The sequence below is a fragment of the Hemiscyllium ocellatum genome, chromosome 33 (genome assembly GCF_020745735.1).
Source record: "Hemiscyllium ocellatum isolate sHemOce1 chromosome 33, sHemOce1.pat.X.cur, whole genome shotgun sequence".
In the NCBI taxonomy this organism is placed as follows: Eukaryota; Metazoa; Chordata; class Chondrichthyes; order Orectolobiformes; family Hemiscylliidae; genus Hemiscyllium; species Hemiscyllium ocellatum.
The window spans coordinates 4,991,777-5,014,705 of NC_083433.1; the positions used below are offsets into that span (position 1 = coordinate 4,991,777).

At 49.4% G+C, this 22,929-nt stretch overlaps 1 protein-coding gene across 2 annotated transcripts in view; it reads left to right on the forward strand.

Annotated features, from left to right (window-relative positions):
* The window catches only part of LOC132831284 (SH3 domain-binding protein 1-like), a 71,836-nt gene that overhangs the window by 40,201 nt on the left and 8,706 nt on the right, over positions 1 to 22,929 (forward strand). For both annotated transcript variants that reach the window (XM_060849325.1, XM_060849326.1), the window contains exons 8-17: positions 1,430 to 1,498; positions 4,250 to 4,340; positions 5,629 to 5,756; positions 8,109 to 8,220; positions 9,143 to 9,224; positions 11,643 to 11,723; positions 13,479 to 13,592; positions 15,838 to 15,935; positions 21,708 to 21,849; positions 22,740 to 22,897. In XM_060849325.1, coding sequence (XP_060705308.1) covers positions 1,430 to 1,498; positions 4,250 to 4,340; positions 5,629 to 5,756; positions 8,109 to 8,220; positions 9,143 to 9,224; positions 11,643 to 11,723; positions 13,479 to 13,592; positions 15,838 to 15,935; positions 21,708 to 21,849; positions 22,740 to 22,897 — 1,075 coding nt within the window. The remainder of the gene's footprint in view (positions 1 to 1,429; positions 1,499 to 4,249; positions 4,341 to 5,628; positions 5,757 to 8,108; positions 8,221 to 9,142; positions 9,225 to 11,642; positions 11,724 to 13,478; positions 13,593 to 15,837; positions 15,936 to 21,707; positions 21,850 to 22,739; positions 22,898 to 22,929) is intronic.

The following is a 22,929-nucleotide window of genomic DNA, read 5'->3' on the forward strand; positions in this document are numbered from 1 at the left end:
ATGGGGGTGGAGTGGGGATGGGGGTGGAGTGGGAGTGGGTGCGGGGGTGGGTTTGGAGTGGGGGTGGAAGTGGAGTTGGTGTGGAGGTGGAGTGGGATGGGGTGGAGTGGGGGTGGGGGTGGATTGGAGGGTGGGGGTGGAGTGGTGGTAGGGGTAGAATGGAGGTGGAGTGGGGGTGGAGTGAGGGTGGGGGTGGAGTGGGAGTGGGGGTGGAGTGGGGGTGGAGTGGGGGTGGAGTGAGGGTGGGGGTGGAGTGGGAGTGGGGGTGGAGTGGGGGTGGAGTGGGGGTGGAGTGGGGGTGGAGTGGGGGTGGAGTGGGGGTGGAGTGGAGGGTGGGAGTGGAGGGTGTGGGTGGAGTGGGGTGGAGTGGGAGTGGGGGTGGAGTGGGGGTGGGGGTGCAGTGGAGGGTAGGGGTGGAGTACGGGTGGAGTGGGGGTGGAGTGGGGGTGGAGTGGGAGTGGGGGTGGAGTGGGGGTGGGGGTGCAGTGGAGGGTAGGGGTGGAGTGAGGTTGGGGGTTGAGTGGGAGTGGGGGTGGAGTGGTGGGTGGGGGTGGAGTGGGGGTGGAGTGGAGGGTGAGGGTGGAGTGGTGGGTGGGGGTGGAGTGGGGGTGGAGTGGAGGGTGAGGGTGGAGTGGGGGTGGAGTGGAGGGTGAGGGTGGAGTGGGGGTGGAGTGGAGGGTGCTGACATGGAGTCTGTCCATATAGAAACCAACAGATGCTGGATGATCATCACGGGTCAGGCAGCGTCCACGGAGAGAGAGAGCTAACATCTCGAGTCTAAGTGATGTTCCGGTCAGCTCTGATGAAGAGTTGTCTATACTCTAAACGTTAGATCGCTCTCTCTCTGTGGAAGCTGCCTGACCCACTGGGACCATCCAGCATTTATTGTTTTCAGTCCAGATTGCAGCATCAGCAGTAATTTGTTCCTTTTGTCCTTATAGAGTTGGTTCATAGATTCCTACCCAGGCCACACTGTGTACCACCACCAGGTCATTGCTTAAAGTTTCAGCTTAAAGCAATACAAAGCAACTGTAAATCCCATGCTCTCTCAATCCAACTCAGCCCCAGAACTGTAGCAGTGAGCCTATACTGCCAGGCCTGTGCCCCCTTTCCAGGTATATGGTGTAGCCAGAACTGAATATGGTTATTCTAGATGAAGTCTGATTAAGCCTCTATGGTGAATTGCCCTCTGGATTCGGGATTGTCCTTTTGCTCCTTGCTAGCTCCTGGTCACTCACTGTGAAGAAAATATTCTGACCGGCCTTTGTCAGATCCAAAATGGCTGACCACCCATGTCCCCTCGTTGAGCTGAATTTGTTTAAAAGGGAGACTCACCTTCCCTTCCCGCCCCGATACTGACACCTTCCCCTGGGGCATCTCGAAAAGAGATTGAAAGTGAGTAAACTAATGGCCGTTGGTCTGATTCCAGGATGAATATGCAGCTGACCTATATCATTTTGCCAGCAAGGAAGAGGAATACTCCAATTACTTCTACTCAGTAAGTAATGAGACCTCCTGGATATTTGATATGATTTATTTATTATCTGTGGAGAGAAGGGTGTGAGGAAGGGTCCCTCGACCCGAAACGTTAGCCCTGACTCCTCTCCACGGATGCTGCCGCACTTCCTGAGCTTTTCCAGCAATTTCAGTTTGTGTTACAAATTTGTAAAGTTGCTTCAGACTGGATCGCTGGATACAAGAGCTTAGAATCACCAGCTGGACGGTTTGTTCTTAGAGTCGTAGTGTTTTACAGCACAGAGAGAGGCCCTTCAGCCCATCGTTTCAGCATTGGTCATCAAACATCCATCTATTCCAACCCCAGTTCCCAAAACTTGGCCTAAAGCCTTGTACTGAAAATGTGTTGCTGGAAAAGCGCAGCAGGTCAGGTAGCATCCAAGGAACAGGAGATTCGACGTTTCGGGCATAAGCCCTTCTTCCTTAAGAAGGGCTTATGCTTGAAACGTCGAATCTCCTGTTCCTTGGATGCTGCCTGACCTGCTGCGCTTTTCCAGCAATACATTTTCAGCTCTGATCTCCAGCACCTGCAGACCTCACTTTCTCCTAAAGCCTTTGTACGTTGTGTTCAAGCGCCCATCTAAATAGTTCTGAAATGGAATTCATGGGTGGATTTGGATCTGGGTGGTGAAGCCAGGATAAAGTTAACAGCATTAACCTACTGCTAGGAACTTGGTGTTTTTACCCTGAATTAGTTCCATTGGAATCGATCGTGCTTTGTGCATCTGACTGGTGTCACTCACTAACTCATGGTGACGATTTGAGCTCATTCTTGTTGCAAGTCCTCCGCTGAGATAAACTTTGTGGTAAGCCATAGAGTGACAGGCTGTGCTTATTAAATTCTGCGCTGATTATTATTCCAGCCCTGATTATTAAACTTCCAGCAGTTAATTAATGAAGATGATGGCCAGATGTCAGTGGGGATTTGTTCACAGGATGAAACATTACAAGCAAATAACGGCAAAGTATTCCAGTCACATTTGGAGTACTGCATGCCTTTCTGGTCACCATGTTATGGAAAGGATATTACTAAACTAGAAAGGGTGCAGAAAAGATTTACTAGGATACCACCTGGGCTGGAAGGTTTGGGTTATGAGGAAAGGATGGATAGGCTGGGGCCTTTTCTCCTGGAGCATATGAGACTGAGGGGTGACCTTGTAGAGGTGTATAAAATGATTCGAGGCATGCATAAGATAGAGGAGTCTAAAAGTTTGTGGGCGGCATGGTGGCACAGTGATTAGCACTGCTGTCTCACAGCGCCTGAGACCCCGGTTCAATTCCCGACTCAGGCCACTGACTGTGTGGAGTTTGCACATTCTCCCCGTGTCTGCGTGGGTTTCCTCCGGGTGCTCCGGTTTCCTCCCACAGTCCAAAGATGTGCGGGTCAGGTGAATTGGCCATGCTAAATTGCCCGTAGTGTTAGGTAAGGGGTAAATGTAGGGGTATGGATGGGTTGCGCTTCGGCGGGTCGGTGTGGACTTGTTGGGCCGAAGGGCCTGTTTCCACACTGTAAGTAATCTAATCTAATCTAATCCAAAACTAGAGGGCAGAGGTTCAAGGTGAGAGGGCAGAGGTTCAAGGTGAGAGGGCAGAGGTTCAAGGTGAAAGGGCAGAGGTTCAAGGTGAGAGGGGAGAGATACAAAAGGGTCCAGAGGGACAATTTTTTCACACAGACAGTGGTGAATGTCTGGAACTTGCTGCCAGATGTAGTGGTGAAAGCGAGTACAATTTCATCATTTCAGTAATATTTGAGAATGGATGGGATATGTATAGAGGAATATGGACCAAACGCAGGCAAATGGGTCAAGGTTAAATTGTGAATACTGGGCAGCATGGGACAAGTTGGGCCGAAGGGTCTGCTTTTATGCTGTCGATCTCTATGACTCGATGACTAACCATACTAAACACCTCAGTGTCAATAAATGCCTCTTTATTTGTGTTCCAATCATGTGCAATTGATACAATTCACTTGCACTTTGAGTATAATGTTCAGCTCTCGTCACCACAGCACAAGGAGGGTCAGCAAGCCCTGGTTTTATTGCAGGAGGCTGATCTCCTGTATCGGTGCCATTGGTTATAAGGAGAGACATGTACTTTTCAGCTTGAAGAGACAATGTTTGAGAAATGGTCCAATCGAGGGATATGAAACATTGAAACGAAGAGGAAGTTGAGAGGATGGTGTAGAAATGCTTTGCTAGTTTCCTGGTGAAATTCAGAGGCTGGACTGTTTCCATTGATGGCTGTGTCATCAGATGCCTGGGTTTGCTAAGCTCTGACATTCCCTCCCTAAACCTCTCTATATCTCCTCCATTAAGAGACTCTTTAAAACTGATCTCTCTGATCAAGCCTTTGGTTGTGTGTCCTGATATCATGTGACTCAGGCCTATTTCTGTCTGAAAACATTTCCCTGAAAACACCTTGGAGTATTTGAGTTATGCTTAAGAACAGGGAGAAAGTGAGGTCTGCAGATGCTGGAGTATCAGAGCTGAAAATGTGTTGCTGGAAAAGCGCAGCATGTCAGGCAGCATCCAAGGAGCAGGAGATTCGACGTTTTGGGCATAAGCCCTTCATCAGGAATGAGGAAAGTGTGTCCATCAGGCTAAGATAAAAGGTAAAAGGTATGCTTAAGATCATATACATATTATCGAGATTGTGACTATGCTCCGGGGAAATTGTGTGGTGCAATCGGAAGTATAGTATTCTTGGAATGTAATCTCGCTCTCTGTTTTGGAAGTTAATGGAAGCACAGGCTGATTACCACCGGAAGTCTCTCCGAGCCTTAGATGCTGCGATGCCAACAGTGCGGCCTAGCCCCAGCCCCTCGGGTGAGTGTCTGAACCAACAGCAGGATTGTATCTCTCGGAATGGTCTGCTCTCAAACACTGGCATTGTCCTCTCCATCTTCACCTCTCTCAGATTTAGACACAGTCATATACTTACTCACACTCACGCACACATGCTCACACACACTCACACTCATATACTCACACACACTCAGTCACACTCATACGCTCACTCACACTCACTCATTTTCGTATACTCACACACACACTCAAACACACTCACATTCATTCGTACACACATATATGTACACACACTGACTCACTCACACACAGACTCACAGCCACACACTTACGCTCACCCTCCCACACAGACTCACAGTCATTAATACTCACAGACACACACTCACTCACACTCAAACACAATCAAACTTACACTCACTCACACTGACTCACTCACACACAGACTCACAGCCACACACTCACACTCACCTTCCCACACAGACTCACAGTCACTAATACTCACAGACACACACTCACTCAAACACACTCAAACTTACACTCACTCACACACAGACTCACACTCACACAGACTCACAGCCACACACTTACGCTCACCCTCCCACACAGACTCACAGTCATTAATACTCACAGACACACACTCACTCACACTCAAACACACTCAAACTTACACTCACTCACACTGACTCACTCACACACAGACTCACAGCCACACACTCACACTCACCTTCCCACACAGACTCACAGTCACTAATACTCACAGACACACACTCACTCAAACACACTCAAACTTACACTCACTCACACACAGACTCACACTCACACAGACTCACAGTCACAGACCCTCACACATACACTCACTCATACTGACACAGACTCAATCATCACACACACACTCACTCACATGCACACACTCACATGCTCATACTGACACACATACAGACACTCACTCACATGCACACACTCACTTGCACATATTCATACTCACTCACAGATACTCACACACACTCACACGTACACACACTCACTTGCACACACTCACACTCAAATCACAGGCACTCACACACTCAGAACCACACCATACACACACAAATAAACACATTCATTATCAAATCATATGAACTCTCTCACACAAACTCGCACACACAAACACACTCAACATGTCCACTCATACACACTCTCAATTATACTCAATGTTAACACTCACACATTGACTGAGCTGGGGGAGTTACTTGTTCCCCTTTAGTGAGTGTGTTCCCGACCCTCGCAGCCTCCCCTGTTGTTCTCACACTGCCCGCTTTCTCTGTGCAAGGTGGTTGCTCTGGGAAACCAGCCTTTGGACAGCCACTGGAGGAGCATCTGAAAACCTGCGAGCGGGAAATCGCTCTCCCCATTGAGGCGTGTGTCATGATGCTGCTGGAGAAAGGCATGAAAGAAGAGGTAGGTGGAAGAAGGAAGGGGCAGAGAATGAGAGAGAGAGTGTGGGGATGAGAGATGAACGTGACCATTTCACCATGGGGATATGAAGTGTGCTCAGTGTGAGGTTTGATTCTGGTCCTGAGTGGAGTCAGTGTGATATCAGCCTGGACAGAGAGTGGGAGCTGGAATTGTCTTCACTTCTCTGTGTTACTGAGAGGGAGGACTGACTGGGTTCCTGCTCTTACATGTGAAAACGTGACTAATAGTGCAGAGTTCATATCGGACCATCGTAGTACCAACATAACCTAGGTCATCTGAAGCAGGAAACGAAAATATCACTGAGGTTTAGCATCAGGAGTACCATTCCCTAGATAGGATAATCCTGAGGAAGCTTTACTCTGTGTTTAACCCTGTGCTCTCCCTACCCTGGGAGTGTTCGCTGGGGGACAGTGCAGAGGGAGCTTTACTCAGTATCTAACCCCGTGCTGTCCCTGTCCTGGGAATGTTTGATGGGGGACACTGCAGAGGGAGCTTTACTCAGTATCTAACCCCGTGCTGTCCCTGTCCTGGGAATGTTTGATGGGGGACAGTGCAGAGGGAGCTTTACTCAGTATCTAACCCCGTGCTGTCCCTGTCATGGGAATGTTTGATGGGGACAGTGCAGAGGGAGCTTTACTCAGTATCTAACCCCGTGCTGTCGCTGTCCTGGGAATGATTGATGGGGGACAGTGCAGAGGGAGCTTTACTCAGTATCTAACCCCGTGCTGTCGCTGTCCTGGGAATGATTGATGGGGGACAGTGCAGAGGGAGCTTTACTCAGTATCTAACCCCGTGCTATCCCTGTCCTGGGGCTATATTAAGGTAGGTTTAGAGTGGAATGGTGTGACTGACCACCAGAATATTTAGATCTTTCTTCTGCTTCGTGAGCTAGCAATCTAAAACGGTCCACGTTATGATATGACAGAGGCCAGCATCAGTGAGATGTAAAGCAGGGAAAGGGAGCTATCGGAAGGATGTTGTGAAAGTTGAAAGGGTTCAGAAAAGATTCACACAGTTGTTGCCAGGGTTGGAACAGATGTACAGCACGGAAACAGACCCTTCAGTCCAACCCGTCCATGCCGACCAGATATCCCAACCCAATCTAGTCCCACCTGCCAGCACCCGGCCCATATCCCTCCAAACCCTTCCTATTCATATACCCATCCAGATGCCTCTTAAATGTTGTAATTGTACCAGCCTCCACCACTTCCTCTGGCAGCTCATTCCATACACGTACCACTCTCTGTGTGAAAACGTTGCCCCTTAGGTCTTTTTTTATATTTTTTCCCTCTCACACTAGACCTATGCCCTCTAGTTCTGGACTCCCCAACCCCAGGGAAAAGACTTTGTCTATTTATCCTATCCATACCTCTCATAATTTTGAAAACCTCTATAAGGTCACCCCTCAGCCTCCGGCGCTCCAGGGAAAACAGCCCCAGCCTGTTCAACCTCTCCCTATAGCTCAAACCCTCCAACCCTGGCAACATCCTTGTAAATCTTTTCTGAACCCTTTCAAGTTTCATAACATCCTTCCGATAGATCCCTTTCCCTGCTTTACAGGGAAAGGGAGGTCAGAGCAGGTCAGAGGCTAAGAATCGTGCAGCAAGGAACTCACCTCCTGACTGCCTAAAGCCTGTCCACCATCCACAAGGCACAAGTCAGGAGTGTGAGGGAATACTCCCCACTTGCCTGGATGGGGGCAGCTCTAACAACCTTCAGGAAGCTTGACACCATCCAGGACAAAGCAGCCTACTTGATTACAACACCCACTCCCTCCACCACCGTTGCTCAGTTGTGGCAGTGTGTACCATCTACAAGATACACTGCAGCAAGTCACTCAGGACTCCATAGACACACCTTCCAAACCCATGACCTCTACCATCTAGAAGAACAAGAGCAGCAGATACATGGCTACACCACCCCCTACAAGTTCCCCTCCAAGACACTCACCACCCTGACTTAGAAATATATCACCGTTCCTTCACTGTCTTAGGGTCAGAATCCTGGAATTCTCTCCCTAAGGGCATTATGGGTCAGATGTTTAAAATGGTGACTCACCAGCACATTCCCAAACAGGGCTGTGGAGTGAAAGCTGACATTACTGCTGCTGCCCACACCCTACGTGTGACTGAGAGAAATAGCTCCAGTTCATTGAGGGGAGTGTGAGCCAGCTAATGAACTAAAGGGGAATATGTTCCTCACTGTCAAAGCGAAGGCTGCTCTTGCATGTTGAGGTCACTATAAACAAATCATTGGTAACCTAGAAACGTAACCCTGTGAGCCTGACAATATCAGAACTCTTTGCAAAACTAACTGAGTTTCCACCTCTCTCAGGGACTGTTCAGATTAGCAGCTGCAGCTTCAGTCCTGAAACGGTTAAAATCTGCTCTGGACAGTGGCTCCTTTGATCCCAATGAATTCAAATCTGATCCACACGCTGTGGCAGGTAAGGCTCGCCGGTTCAATCTGTACAGGAGAGTAACTGGATAAGACCTCCAACACAATTGTCTTTGTCCTGGGAGTGTTTGATGGGGACAGTGTAGAGGGAGCTTTACTCTGTATCTAAACCCGTTCGTTCTTGTCCTGGGAGTGTTTGATGGGGACAGTGTAGAGGGAGCTTTACTCTGTATCTAACCCTGTGCTGTCCCTGTCCTGGGAGTGTTTGATGGGGACAGTGTAGAGAGAGCTTTACTCTGTATCTAACTCCATGCTGTCCCTGTCTCGGGAGAGTTGGATGCAGATATCTACTCAGTCTGTTAGGTTTACCAAGATGAGTGGTTAAAATCAGACATTTGCCATTAATTCCATTTGCATTCTGAATTTCTTGTTCTGCAAATCATTTTAAAATTAATTGAAAATAAAAATGGGTGATTTTACTTCAGCGGAACGGCCGAAAGAAACTGTTCACTGACACCTCCTTAACACGTGTTATTTTGTGGCATTAATATGTTTGATGTGAACAGTCCTTTCAATTGGTCATGGGAATTAGTTAATACTCTTTATTAGCTAATTCCAGTTATGGCCAGCCACACCTGAAACTGGGTTCTCAGTGTTATGGCTCTATGTTATTGCCCATAAGGGGCTTTTCCTATAAGATATTAGTTGGCTACATGGGTGACTACTGGTGATGGTTAGTCATTTTCAAAACAAATAGAAAAAGTCACGGTGATTTTGATGGTTTTGGGAGTTGCTCAGTTGTGCGTGATAGCCCCTCTGGGTCAAGGCACCATTTCTGGTTGGTTCAATAATATTCTGTATGAGGCTTTTTGCGAACGTACTGACATTTACATTCTGGAATGTATCGGATTTTGTTAGGGGCGAGACAGACAACTGCAGAAATAATGGTCCTCTCTGTCTCTCTGCGGCAGGTGCATTGAAGTCTTACCTGCGTGAATTACCTCAGCCCCTCATGACATTTGACCTTTATGATGAGTGGTTCCAAGCTGCCAGGTATGTTGCCCACTGTGCCATTTTGGCAGTGTGGTGGTTAGCACTACTGCCTCATAGCACCTGGGACCCATCTTCGATTCCAGTCTGTGTGGAGTTTGCCCATTGTCTCCGTCACTGCATGGGCTTCCTCTGGGTGCTCTGATTTCCTCTCACATGCAGGTTAGGGTGGATTGGCCAAGGGAAATTAGAATAATAGAATCCCTATAGTGTGGAAATATTTGGCCCAACACATCCACACTGATCCTCCGAAGAGTAAACTACCCAGACCCATTTCCTTACCCTATCACTCTACTTTTTTTCTGACTAATGCACCTAACCTGCACATCCCTAAATACTATGGACAATTTTCCACGGCTAATCCACCCAAACTGCACATCTTTGGACCATGGGAAGAAACTGGAGCATTCAGGGGAAACCCACAAACTCCACACTGACAGTCACCAAGGATGGAGTCGAACCCGGGTCCCTGCCGCTGTGAGGCAGCAGTGCTAACCACTGAGCCACTGTGCTACCCTGTGTCCCATTGTGTCCAGGGATATGCAGGTTAGTTGGATTAGCCATTGGGAATAGAGGGATACAGGGATGGGGTGGAGACCTGGGTCTGTGTGGGATGCTTTTTGGAGGGTTGGCTCAGGCCCAATGGGCCGAATGGAATCTATCTATAGGCGTTCTATGGTTCAACACGTTTTCATTCCTTTCACCAGTCCTCTCGTGCCACATAAGTGCCTGAGGCATGAAGGTCAGACCTTGCTGCACTGTCCATCACTGTCAGCAGCTTCAGGAGTGGGAGCTGGTGTGGCCTCCACATTCCTCTCTGGCACAGTTGGCACTTGCATGTGTGCAGCTTGTGGGTAATCCCAAGAGGACACAACCTTCACTTTCAGAGCCAACCTGAACCTGAATCCGATACTTCAGTCTCATCAGTGGGCTGGACAGAGTAGTTGGGGAGAAGCTGTTCCTGCTCATCAAACAAAAAAGAGTGAGTGGGCATAGATTTAAAATTACTTGCAAACAAAGCAAATGTGATATGAGATTTAAAAACCACCAATCACACAGTGAGTACTTAGGATATGGCATACAGTGGGAAAGAACTGCGGACATTGTAAATCTGAAACAAAAACTGAAATTGCTGGAAAAGCTCAGCAGGTCTGGCAGCATCTGTGGAAAGAAATCAGAGTTAACATTTGAAACGAGTGACCCTTCCTGGCAGGTGGTGGAGGCAGGTTCAGTTGAGGCATTGGATGGTTATTTGGACAGAACTGGTGGGCAGGCATAGGGGGAAAAGAGATTGGTGCTAGAGGTTAGCAATGGGGCAGGCACAATGGGCAGCATGGCCTTCTTCTGTAACGTGACAGGTCTGTAACTCCGAGGAGAGATGGGAATCCCACTCACTATGGATAATCTCTGGGCATTACGCCCATTTCCAATGCAGAAACAGGCCATTCAGCCACCTGGTCCATGCTGTCATTCATGCAACATTAAGCCCCTCCCAAACAGAGGATTTAGAAATAGAAACATAGATTCTAGGAGCAGGAGGAGGCCATTCAGCCCTTCAAGCCTTCTCCACTGTTCTATACAACAATGGCTGATCATCCAACTCAGTCCCCTGTTCCTGATTTCTCCCCCATTCATTTTGATCCCTTTAGCCCTGAGAACTAAATCTAACTCCTTCTTGCAAGCAGTGTTTTGACCCCATCCATTTAGTGTGGCAGAGAATCCCACAGGCCCCCCACTCTCTGGAATTCTCAAAAACTACACTTTTATGGCCCAATTTAGGGGCAGTTAAGAGCCAACCGCATTGCTGTGGGTCTGGAGCATGCCCGGTGAGGACAGGAGATGTCCTTCCACTACATCACAACAGCCCTGCAAGAGTTTTCTTTAATTATTGACTTAAAAATGTCAGAATGTTGAAGTGTTGGTGTTGGACTGGGGTGGACAAAGTCAGAAGTCACACAGGTTATAGTCCAACAGCTTTATTTGAAATCACAAGCTTTCGGAGCGCTGTTCCTTCATCAGGTGAAGTCACTGAAGCTCTGAAGACTTGTGATTTCAAATAAACCTGTTGGACTATAACCTGGTGTGACACCTGACTTAAATGTGATAGTGTGCAGTGGTTGGATTTGAACCCATGTCCCAGGGTCACTTATCTGGGCCCTAAAACAGAAGACGAGTCAGACCAGACTCGAAGCGTTAACTCTGTTATTCTCTCTCTCTCTCTGCAGAGGCTGCCAGCACTTCCTGCTTTTATTTCAGATTTCCAGTTGGCTGTATTTTGATTTTAGTTGCATGGATATACAGGGTACTCCAAGACAGTGCATTGGTAGTCAGAGGGAGATACCTTGAGATGAATTTAAATTGTTTGGGACAGTTCCAGTCCGGGACCCGAATCTCATTGTTGCTGTTGTTTCTGTTTTGCAGTGAGAAAGATCTTCCCAAGAAGGTTGAGAGACTGAGAGAAGTTTGTACTAAACTACCACCAGAATCCTACAATAACTTACGGTAATGTCAAATACAAGGGTTACAGAGAAGGGGGTGCAGTGAGAGAGAGACAGGAATCCGATGGCTCAGATTAAACCTCCCGCTGGTATAGATCCTGCTAGTTCCCCAAACGAAAACTTGGCATAAAGTGTGTGACAACAACAACTTGCATTTCTGTAGCAGGTTTAATTTTTGAAAGTCTGTTAAGGGAGATGGCGGTCGCTGGATGGGCCCACCGTTAATTGCTCATCTCTAGTTGCCATCACCCCCTCACCCTGAGAAGGTGGTGGTTGTCAGCTGTTTTCGCTAACCACTGCAGTTGTTTTGATGTGATGTCGTGTGATGTGATTTTTGGAATGGTCCAGCGGTATTATCTGGATTGTTAATCCAGGGAGCCAAGGAATATTCTGTGGGCCCAGATTCAAATCCCTCCACAGCAGATGGTAGAATTTTAATTCAACTTTTAAAAATCTGGAATTTCGTGTTTAATGATGACCTTGAATCCAATGTCACCTGTTGAAAAAAATCCAACTGTCCTTCAGGGAAGGAAACTGCCATCCTTACCTGGTCGGGCCTACATGTGACTCCAGACCCACAGCATCGTGGTTGACTCTTAACTGTCCTCTGGGCAATTAGACATGGGCAATAAATGCAGACCCAGCCAGTGACGTCCTCATCCCATGAAGGAATAAGAAAAAAACCAAAAATGTACAGAATATTGTTAGGGAGGGGATTCCAGGATTTTGACCCAGTGACACTGAAGGACGGCGATATATTTCCAACTCAGGATGGTGAGTGGCTTGGAGGGGAACTTGTTGTGGGTGGTGTTCCATGTATCAGCTGCCCTTGTCCTTCACGTTGGGTCAGATATAACTGCCATAGTCTTAACAGACCATAGAGAGGGAAACACACATAACTGATGGTAATTTAACCTGAGGGTCACCATGCCTCAAGTGAGGGGAAGAGATTGGGGAGGAGGGATGGTAACTTCAGCTGGTAAAGGATTTGAACCCATGCTGTTGGCATCACATCACAAACCTGCCATACAGCCAACTGAGCTAACCAAGCCGCAGTTAGATGGTAGAGGCTGTGGGATTGAAAGGAGCTCTTTAAAAGTTCCTTGATAAATTTATTTGACTAAAAATCCCACAGTATTTGATTAGATTAGATGACTTACAGTGTGGAAACAGGCCCTTCAGCCCAACAAGTCCACATCAACTCCCTGGAGAGCAACCCCACATTTACCCCTTACCTAACACTACAGGTAATTTAGCATGGCCAATTCACCTGGCCTGCACATTTTTGGACTGTGGGAGGAAACTGGAGCACACGGAGGAAACCCACGCAGACACTGGGAGAATGTGCAAACTCCACACTGGCAGTTGCCTGAGGCAGGAATTGAACCCGGGTCTCTGGCGCTGTGAGGTAGCAGTGCTAACCACTGAGCCACCGTGCTGCCCACAATTCCTGAGATAACCCCAGAATCCCCTTTGTGTCGGATGTTGTGAACAGGACTATCACCTCTCTCCTCCTACCCCCCACTGGAGTACTCTAAATGGGGGAGAACTATATTCTAATGCTCAGACTCTCTCTCACTTTCCAATAATTTTCTCTAAGTATTTGTCAAAACATTAGCTCTGGGTGGGATGGTGATGCCCAAAGTGGTTAAAATTATTGACAGTGCTCACCACACACATAAAATGGCTGACTGCAGGCCTGATGTGCCGGGAGAACCTCAACCGGACATAAAAGACAATAAATCTTTCTTTAAACCAGGTACCTCATCAAGTTTTTGGCAAAGTTGGCGGAATATCAAGAAGTGAACAAAATGAGTCCAAGTAACATCGCTATCGTGCTAGGTCCAAACCTCCTCTGGCCCAGGGATGAAAGGTAGGTTAAAGGTCAGGTGGAAGGTCACTGAATGTCATGTTATCTGTCTCCACCTTTGGCAGGCAGCTTGACAATGTTACTATAGTGATTGTAATGACGGCCGGGTGCATCTCATTGACTATGAGATCCTTGATTGGGGTTGTTAACCTGGGGTCAATCAGGGAGCCCTCGCTGACAGATATAAACAGGGGATTCAGAGAGTCTCTTCACTGAGCTGACTGGTCAGAGCCCATGTACTGTGCAGGTGTAACTAAAGGGTGACTGGGTGATGGGTTACTAGCCTCTGTGCAGTTATTTTACTTACCTTCAATAGAGAGGCGGCCATTTTGTCCTCCTCGCTCGGGCCTGTGATCAGGACTGGTGATCCTGCTGAAGGTGGACATACATTGACCCAAGCATTTCCACTTCTTTTCAAAATTAATGAAACCTAAATGGAAAGGTGCTGATTGGCAGCACTACTTCCCAGGTTTCGGGGCTATAACAGATCAGGTATATTCTATTGTCTAACCAGATCATAGAGCGGGAAACACACACAACTGATGGTGGTTTAACCTGAGGGTCACTATGCCTCAAGTGAGGGGAAGGGATTGCTGCCCCTGAATAAGGGGCCACCCATTTAGCACAGAGGTGAAGAGAATTTGGTCAAATTAGATCGATCCTTGAGAAGCAAGGGTCTGAAAGGTGATTGGCTTATCTCTTCCGAGGTAACCTGTCAGCATCAAAAGTGGAGGTGAAGTGGCCAGTGATTGGAGGAGCAGTGAACAGTTAGAGGGATCATGGAGGAAGTCAACGGGGGTTGGGTCCAGAAACCGAGAGCTCCAATGTGGGGAGAAGGTCAGAAGTCACATGCCACCAGGTTATTGTCCAACAGGTTTATTTGAAATCACAAGCTCTCGGAGCACTGCTCCTCCATCAGGTGCACCTTTTGTTTCTGATTTCCAGCCACGATAATTCTCTCAGTTTTCCCTTACGGCGTCCTGCATTGTGTTCCAACTTGTGTACAAATCAACCTGCAAATGAAGACTGTTCACAACCCGGAGACCGACTGTATGTGACAGTGTTACCAGCAACTGAGTTAGTGACAATGAGGACAGAAAGCCCCCCCAGAAATAAATAAATAAAATAACCTCAGAAAACCTCAAGAGGGAAAGAAAGGTTATTGTGACCCATGGTAGGCAGGACTGTGATATAGTCAGACCAGCCACGATCTTTCTGAATGGAGTGCCCAGCAGCATATTGGTCCTCCTGATTATTATGCTCGTACCCAGTGCCAAGCTGTGGGGGCTGCCTGATCCCAATGGCTGATCAATAATTCCCCTGAATGTGCCCTCATTTCAGCTTCCCACAACAGTATGCCAGGACCTAGGTGGTGGCCTATTGGTATTATTGCTGAATTGTTAATCTAGAGACCTCAGGTAATGGTCTGTGGAGCTGCGTTCGAATCCTACCATGGTAGTATCTAAATTCAATTTTTAAAAAATTCTGAAATTAAGAGTCGAATGATGACCATTAACCCATTGTCAGGAAATCCCCATCTGGTTCACTAATGTCTTTTGGGGAAGGAAATCTGCCATCCTTACCTGGTCAGGCCTACACGTGACTCCAGGCCTACATGTAACTCCAGACCCACAGCAACGTGGTTGATGCTTAACTGCCCTCTGGGCAATTAGGGATGGACAATAAATGCTTGCCTAGCCAGTGATGCCCACATCCTGTGTATGAATAATTTTTAAAAATATAAACATGTCCCCCACAGCTCAGTAGTTGCTCTCTTGAATTGGATCCAGACTTTCATGGGATTGCCATCCAGCGAGGAGAATTGGGAACAGCATCCTGGATGAAATTCCCACCGGAACACACCGGGAAGGGAGTGAGATACCATCACTCACAGAAGAAGTCAACTCATTGCCCCTCACCCCCTCCTTTGATCCTAAACTGGTAACTTGAGAGAAGTTCCTTGTATCTATTGATCCCTCAACCAGGAACTGCTTTCCAGCAGAAACCAGAGAACCTGGTCATTTTCAGCTAGCTGCCTATGGGATCTTGCTGTGCACAGTCTGGCCCACCACACATTGTACGTTGGGATGGTTGGGCTGTCCTTAGAGGTGGTAATGAGGAAGGTGGCCCCACTTCTGTATTGGAGGAAGGTGCAAGCTGTTCTGCACAGGAGGATGGGACCCCGCGCGCAAGAAATCTTTACTTTCCAAGAAAGAAACCAAGCCTTGGCCTTCTTGTCCTGTTGCAGGAAGGTGTCGCTGATGGACATGGCGTCGGCGTCTTCTGTCCAAGTCGTCACGGTCATGGAGCCCATCATCCAGAACGCGGAGAGGATCTTCCCAGAAGGTAGGCTCTCTCCGCTCAGCTCCATGAGAGTTCCTCAGGATTTACCTCTGCCCATCCCTGTCCCCATCCACCCCCTCCCCCACCACACCCTCCACAGGGGCCTCTCCTCTGCACCAGCCTCCCCCCCCCTCCGAAATGAAATTCACCCCGTTACTTCAAAGGGAACGAGAAGGCTAGGTCGATTAGCCACGTTAATGTGGGGTTACGGGGACAGGGAGGGATGCTCTTCAGAGGGTCAGTGTAGACTCGATGAGGCAAACAGTCTCTCCCTCCACTGTAAGGATTCCATGATTCTGTGGAATAGTGTATACAATAGGGAGGTTTTGCTCAAACTGAACAAGGCACCCAGCTGGAATATCATGAATAGTTTTGGGTCAAATATCTAAGGAACAGTAGATTTATCATAGAATCCCTACAGTGTGGGAACAGACCATTTGGGAGAACAAGTCCACACTGATTCTCCGAAGACCCATTCCCCTACCCTATTCTTCTATATTTTCCCTGACCAATGCACCTAACCTACACATCCCTGAAGGGGCAGTTCAGCATGGCCAATTCACCTAACCTGCACATCTTTGGACTGTGGGAGCACCCCACGCAGACATGGGGAGAACGTGCAAACTCCACACAGACAGTCTCCTGAGGGTGGGATCAAACGCTGTGAGGCAGCTGTGCTAACCTCTGAGCCACCGTGCCACCCAGTACACTGGCATTGGAAGCAGCCCAGGGAAGGTTCGCTCATCTGATCCCAGGTATAGAGAGACTGTCTTGTGAAGAGAGGCTGATTAGATTAGATAGGAATCCTGTATGTTTCATAGAGTCACCTGCCCTCATTGGAGTTTAGAAGAATGAGAGGTGACTTTATGTAACAGAGCTGAAAATGTGTTGCTGGTTAAAGTACAGCAGGTCAGGCAGCATCCAAGGAACAGGAAATTCGACGTTTTGGGCCAGAGCCCTTCATCAGCTTTACTCTTTATCAAACCCTGTACTGTCCCTGTCCCTGGAAGTGATTGATGGGGGACAGCGTAGAGGGAGCTTTACTCTGTATCTAACCCCGTGCTGTCCCTGTCCCTGGAAGAGTTTGATGGGGACAGTGTAGAGGGAGCTTCACTCTGTATCAAACCCTGTGCTGTCTCTGTCCCTGAGAGTGTTTGATGGGGACAGTGCAAAGAGAGCTTCACCCTGTATCTAACCCCGTGCTGTCCCTGTCCTGGGAGTGTTTGATGGGGGTACTCCTTATCAAACCCCATGCTGTTCCTGTCCCTGGGAGTGTTTGATGGGACATTGTAGAGGAAGATTTACTCTGTATTTAACCCTATGTTGTCCCTGTCACTGGGCGTGTTTAATGGGGGGATAGTGTAGAGAGAGCTTCACTCTGTATTTAACCCCGTGCTGTCCCTGTCCTAGGAGTGTTTGATGGGGACAGTGTAGAGGGAGCTTTACTCTGTATCTAACCCCGTGCTGTCCCTATCCTGGGAGAGTTTAACGGCACAGTGTAGAGGGAGCTTCTCTCTGTATCTAACCCCGTGCTGTCTCTATCCTGGGAGTAGGCAAAAGTGAGGACTGCAGATGCTGGAGATCAGAGTCTTGATTAGAGTGGTGCTGGAAAAGCACAGCAGGTCAGGCAGCATCTGAGGTAGCAGGAAAATCGAAGTTTTGGGCAAAAGCTCTCTCTACACTGTCCCCATCAAACACTCCCAGGAAAGTGACAGTACGGGGTTAGATACAGAGTAAAGCTCCCTCTACACTGTCCCCAATCAAACACTCCCAGGACTGGGACAGCACGGGGTTAGAGACAGAGTAAATGTAGCACACTTATAATTCTGTTATTAGTCGATCCTCACAATCTCCATGGCCAATGGGAATGCCAGCTGCTGCTTGAATACTCCATTGTCAATCCTGATGAAGGGCTTTTGCCTGAAACGTCGATTTTTCTGCTACCTCAGATGCTGCCTAACCTGCTGTGTTTTTCCAGCACTATCCCCTATCCTGGGAGTGTTTGATGGGGCAACAGATCTTCACTGTGGGGACAGTGTACAGAGCCCCTCCACAGGGAATCCCCTAGATTATAAAGCTCCATCCTTGGTCTCTCTAGGATTTCGGTTCCTTCACTTCAGTCTGATCCGAGATTCCTATTTAAATGCAGTGATTGAGGATGGTGTGTAATACTGTCAGACAGTGCCACCTACTGACTCCTGCCAAACCAGCCCCACTGACAGTCAGGAGAATTTGCAGTTTGCTCATTACTGATTGGGTGGCAATCCTGTCACATTGCATCACTCAGTTACCGTGAAATCTAAAGGATATCGATCAGAAGTCACACAACGCCAGGCTAGAATCCAACAGGTTTATTTGAAAACATGAGTTTTGAACCCTCCCTCCTTCAGGCACTGGTACCTAAGACAGAGCAGCATTCCAAATGCTTATGATTTCAAATAAACCTGGTGGACTAGGACCTGGTGTTGTGTGATTTTTGACTTTGTCCAACCCAGTCCAACACCTGCACATCCTCAACACAATTTATAAGCAGAGAGATCAAAAGATCATACAGGTCTTTCCTATTTCTGGATTAGTGGTGCTGGAAGAGCACAGCAGGTCAGGCAGCATCCAACAAGCAGCGAAATCGACGTTTCGGGCAAAAGCTCTTCATCAGGAATAAAGGCAGAGAGCCTGAAGCGTGGAGAGATAAGCTAGAGGAGGGTGGGGGTGGGGAGAGAGTAGCATAGAGTTAGAGCTTCAGGGCAAAGGAGATGACCTGGGAGTTGCAGTGAGAGAGGGACTCCCTGAGATTCTTGTAGAGAGAGGAGGAAAACTTCTTCAAGGCAGGCATCCTTGCAAGAGGATTCACAGTAGGGTTAAAATCAGCAAGATAAAAACAACAGGTCTTTCCTAGTGAGCAACTGGTGTCATCAAAAGTAATGGTGTCCTGATAGTGAACACAATGCCAATGTGCCAGGCAAGTACTGTAACCTACACCCCTGATGTTCTCCCATTTCCTGTACCACGCCCGAGTAAATGAGCGTGTCGGTGTTTACTCAAGGTCCTCAGTAGCCTGTCACTAACGTGTGCTACCCCGTGACTGGGTGGATCTGGGAGTGTGTCAGTATTTACACGGGGGGTCCCCGGGAGGAGTGTGTCAGTGTTTACAGGGGGGTCCCTGGGAGGGGGGGGAGTGTGTCAGCGTTTACGGGGGGGGGGTCCCTGGGGGGAGTGTGTCATTGTTTACAGGGGGGTCCCGGGGGGGGGAGTGTGTCACTATTTACGGGGGAATCCCCGGGCGGAGTGTGTCAGTGTTTACAGGGGTGTCCCTGGGGGGAATATGTCAGTGTTTGCAGGGGGGTCCCTGGGGGGAGTGTGTCAGTTTTTACAGGAGGTCCTGGGGGGGATTGTATCAGTATTTACAATGGGACCCCAGGGGAAGTGTGTCAGTGTTTACAGGGGGGACCCCAGGGGAAGTGTGTCAGTGTTTACAGGGGGGGCACCGGGAGTGAATGTGTCAGTGTTTACAGGGAGTCCCCGGGGTGGAGTGTATTAGTGTTTACAGGGGGACACCGTAGGGAATGTGTCAGTGTTTACAGGGGCTGTCCCTGGAGGGGAGTGTGTCAAAGTTTACAGTGGGGGGGGGGGGGAGTGTGTCAGTATTTACAGGGTGGTCCCCGGGGGGGGGTGGATAGTTTGTCAGTGTTTACAGGGGGGGTCCACAGGATGGGAGTGTGTCAGTATTTACATGTGTGTCCCTGGGGGGAGTGGGTCAGTGTTTACAGGGGGGTCCCCAGGGTGAGTGTGTCAGTGTTTACAGGGGGGGTCCCCAGGGGGGAGTGTGTCAGTATTTACATGTGGGTCCCTGGGGGGAGTGGGTCAGTGTTTAAAGGGGGGTCGGCTGGGGGGGTGAGTGTGTCAGTGTTTACAGGGGGTCCTGGGGGGGAGTGTGTCAGTGTTTACAGGGGGGTCCCCGGGGGAGTGTGTCAGTGTTTACAGAGGGGGTCCCCGGGGGGTGAGTGTGTCAGTGTTTACAGAGGGGGTCCCCGGGGGGGGAGTGTGTCAGTGTTTACAGGGGGGTCCCCGGGGGGAGTGTGTCAGTGTTTACAGGGGGGTCCCGGGGGGAGTGTGTCAGTGTTTACAGGGGGGTCCCCGGGGAGGGGAGTGTGTCAGTGTTTACAGGGGAGTCCCCGGGGGGAGTGTGTCTGTGTTTACAGGGGGGTCCCTGGGGGGAGTGTGTCTGTGTTTACAGGGCGGTCCCCAGGGGAGTGTGTGTTTACAAGGGGGGTCCCTAGGGAGAGTGTGTGTTTACAAGGGGGGTCCCTGGGGAGAGTGTGTCTGTGTTTACAGGGGGGTCACCGGGTGGGGAGAATATGTCAGTATTTACAGGGGGTTCCCCGTGGGGAGTGTGTCTCTATTTATGGTGGTCCTGCGGGGGGTGGGGGGAGTGTGTCAGTATTTTTGGGGAGGTCCCTGGGGGGGAATGTGTCAGTATTTAGGTGGGGGGGGTCCCTGGGGAAAGTGTGTCAGCGTTTAGAGGGGGGTCTGTGGGGGGGGGGGAGGGGGTGCGGGAGAGTGTCAGTGTTTACAGGGGGGTCCCTGGGGGGGTTGTGTCAGTGTTTACAGGGGGGTCCCTGGGGGGATTGTGTCAGTGTTTACAGGGGGGTCCCCGAGGGGAGTGTGTCAGTGTTTACGGGGGGTCCCCGGGGGGAGTGCGTCAGTATTTACAGGGGGGTCCCTGGGGGGATTGTGTCAGTGTTTACAGGGGGGTCCCTGGGGGGATTGTGTCAGTGTTTACAGAGGGGTCCCTGGGGGGAGTGTGTCAGTGTTTACAGGGGGGTCCCCGAGGGGAGTGTGTCAGTGTTTACAGGGGGTCCCCAGGGGGAGTGTGTCAGTATTTACAGGGGGGTCCCTGGAGGGGAGTGTGTCAGTATTTACAGGGGGGTCCCCGAGGGGAGTGTGTCAGTGTTTACAGGGGGGTCCCCGGGGGGATTGTGTCATTATTAAAAGGGGGCCCCTGGAGGGGAGTGTGTCAGTATTTACAGGGGGGTCCCTGGAGGGGAGTGTGTCAGTATTTACAGGGGGGTCCCCGAGGGGAGTGTGTCAGTGTTTACAGGGGGGTCCCTGGGGGGAGTGTGTCAGTATTTACAGGGGGGTCCCTGGGGTGAGTGTGTCAGTGTTTACAGGGGGTCCCTGGGGGGATTGTGTCAGTGTTTACAGGGGGGTCCCGGGGGGAGTGTGTCAGTGTTTACACGGGGGTCCCTGGGGGGATTGTGTCAGTGTTTACAGGGGGGTCCCCGGGGGGATTGTGTCATTATTAAAAGGGGGCCCCTGGAGGGGAGTGTGTCAGTGTTTACAGGGGGGTCCCGGGGGGAGTGTGTCAGTGTTTACAGGGGGGTCCCTGGGGAGAGTGTGTCAGTGTTTACAGGGGGGTCCCCGAGGGGATTGTGTCAGTGTTTACAGGGGGGTCCCCGGGGGGAGTGTGTCAGTGTTTACATGGGGGTCCCTGGGCAGGGAGGAGTGTGTCAGTGTTTACAGGGGAGTCCCTGGGCGGGGAGGAGTGTGTCAGTGTTTACAGGGGGGCCCCTAGGGGGAGTGTGTCAGTCTTTACAGGGGGTCCCTGGGGGGTTTTATGATATTTGCAGAGGAGTTCTGAATGTCTTACTTTTTACAAAGGTTTCCGTAATGCGGTAAATTCTGCAAACTGTTGGTGTGTCGTGGACTTGCTTCGTATTGAGTGAGCATTAGCTCCAGTCTCCAGGAATTGTTGACACTGTGATTGTTTTGACACAGATTTAGATTTCAATGTGTCTGGAAAGTTTGGACCGAGTTTCCTGTCCTCCACCTGTGCATCGCTGAGAAAAGACAGCACCTCGACAGAGCCGGCTGAGAGCAATCCTCCTCCTGTTAAAGACATTACCATACAGAGGGAAGAGTATGTTCATCTTTTTCCAAAGTGTTCATTTAACTTGTGCACCTCTGGTTTACATCCCTCCATCCTCAGTGTGTCCATGACTTCCCAGGCCCTGAACTCCAGGATTATCTCCTTCAACTTCTCCACTGCTTCCTGAATTTAAGATATTTCTTCGAATTGGTCTCTTTGATCAAGCTTTCGGTCACCCAGCCTCATTCCTCCTTCTTATTAACTATACAAAGCAGTTTGAGATGTTGACGGCGCTTTATAAATGCAAGTTGTTGATGTGGTTGGCTGTGCAGAGGGCAACAAAGCTTTCTTATCAAAACAGGCACTTCTTGAATGAAACATAGAAAATAGGAACAGGAGGAGGCTATTTGGCCCATTGAGCCTGTTCTGCCATTCAGTACAGTCAGTCATGGCTGATTATCCAACTCAGTCCCCTGTTCCTACTCCCTCCTCCATTCCCTTCAATCCCTTTAGCCCTTAGACTTACATCTAACTCCTTCTTGATAATGTTCCATGTTGCTGGGAAAACTCAGCGGGTCTGTCAGTTGAGAGAAACAGAGTTAACCTTTTCATACAGCACAGAAACAGATCCCTCAGTCCAACTCCAGTCATCCCAACCTCACCTACTCCCATTTGCCAGCATTTGGCCCATATCCCCAGTTGATCGTGTTTGGCCAAATTTAGGCCAGTGAGTTAAGACAAAGTCTGGGAAGGTATAGAAAGAAAGAAGAACTTACATTTATATAGCAGCTTCCTGGCTGTTCCAGATGCTCTTTACAACCACATAACTGTTTTCTGAAGTGACTGTTGTGGCAGCCACCTCAGCACAGAAAGGCTCCACAACCATCCTTTCGATTGGATATTTCCCAACAAAGTCACCTCCAGTCTGCTTCCTTCCCCAGGTGCGTGAATGAGGAGAATCCCACCGTTCCTCCTCCAGCTTTGACTCCCTCCACCTCCAGCAACGAGGCGAACAAGGTGGAGGCAAGTCCAGCCGTGCCTGGATCCAATCTGACTGTGCCTCCCGTCAACCAGTCGCCCAGGCACTCTCCGAGAAAGGGTAGGCCAGCGCGGGTGTGCCTGAGGTGGGAG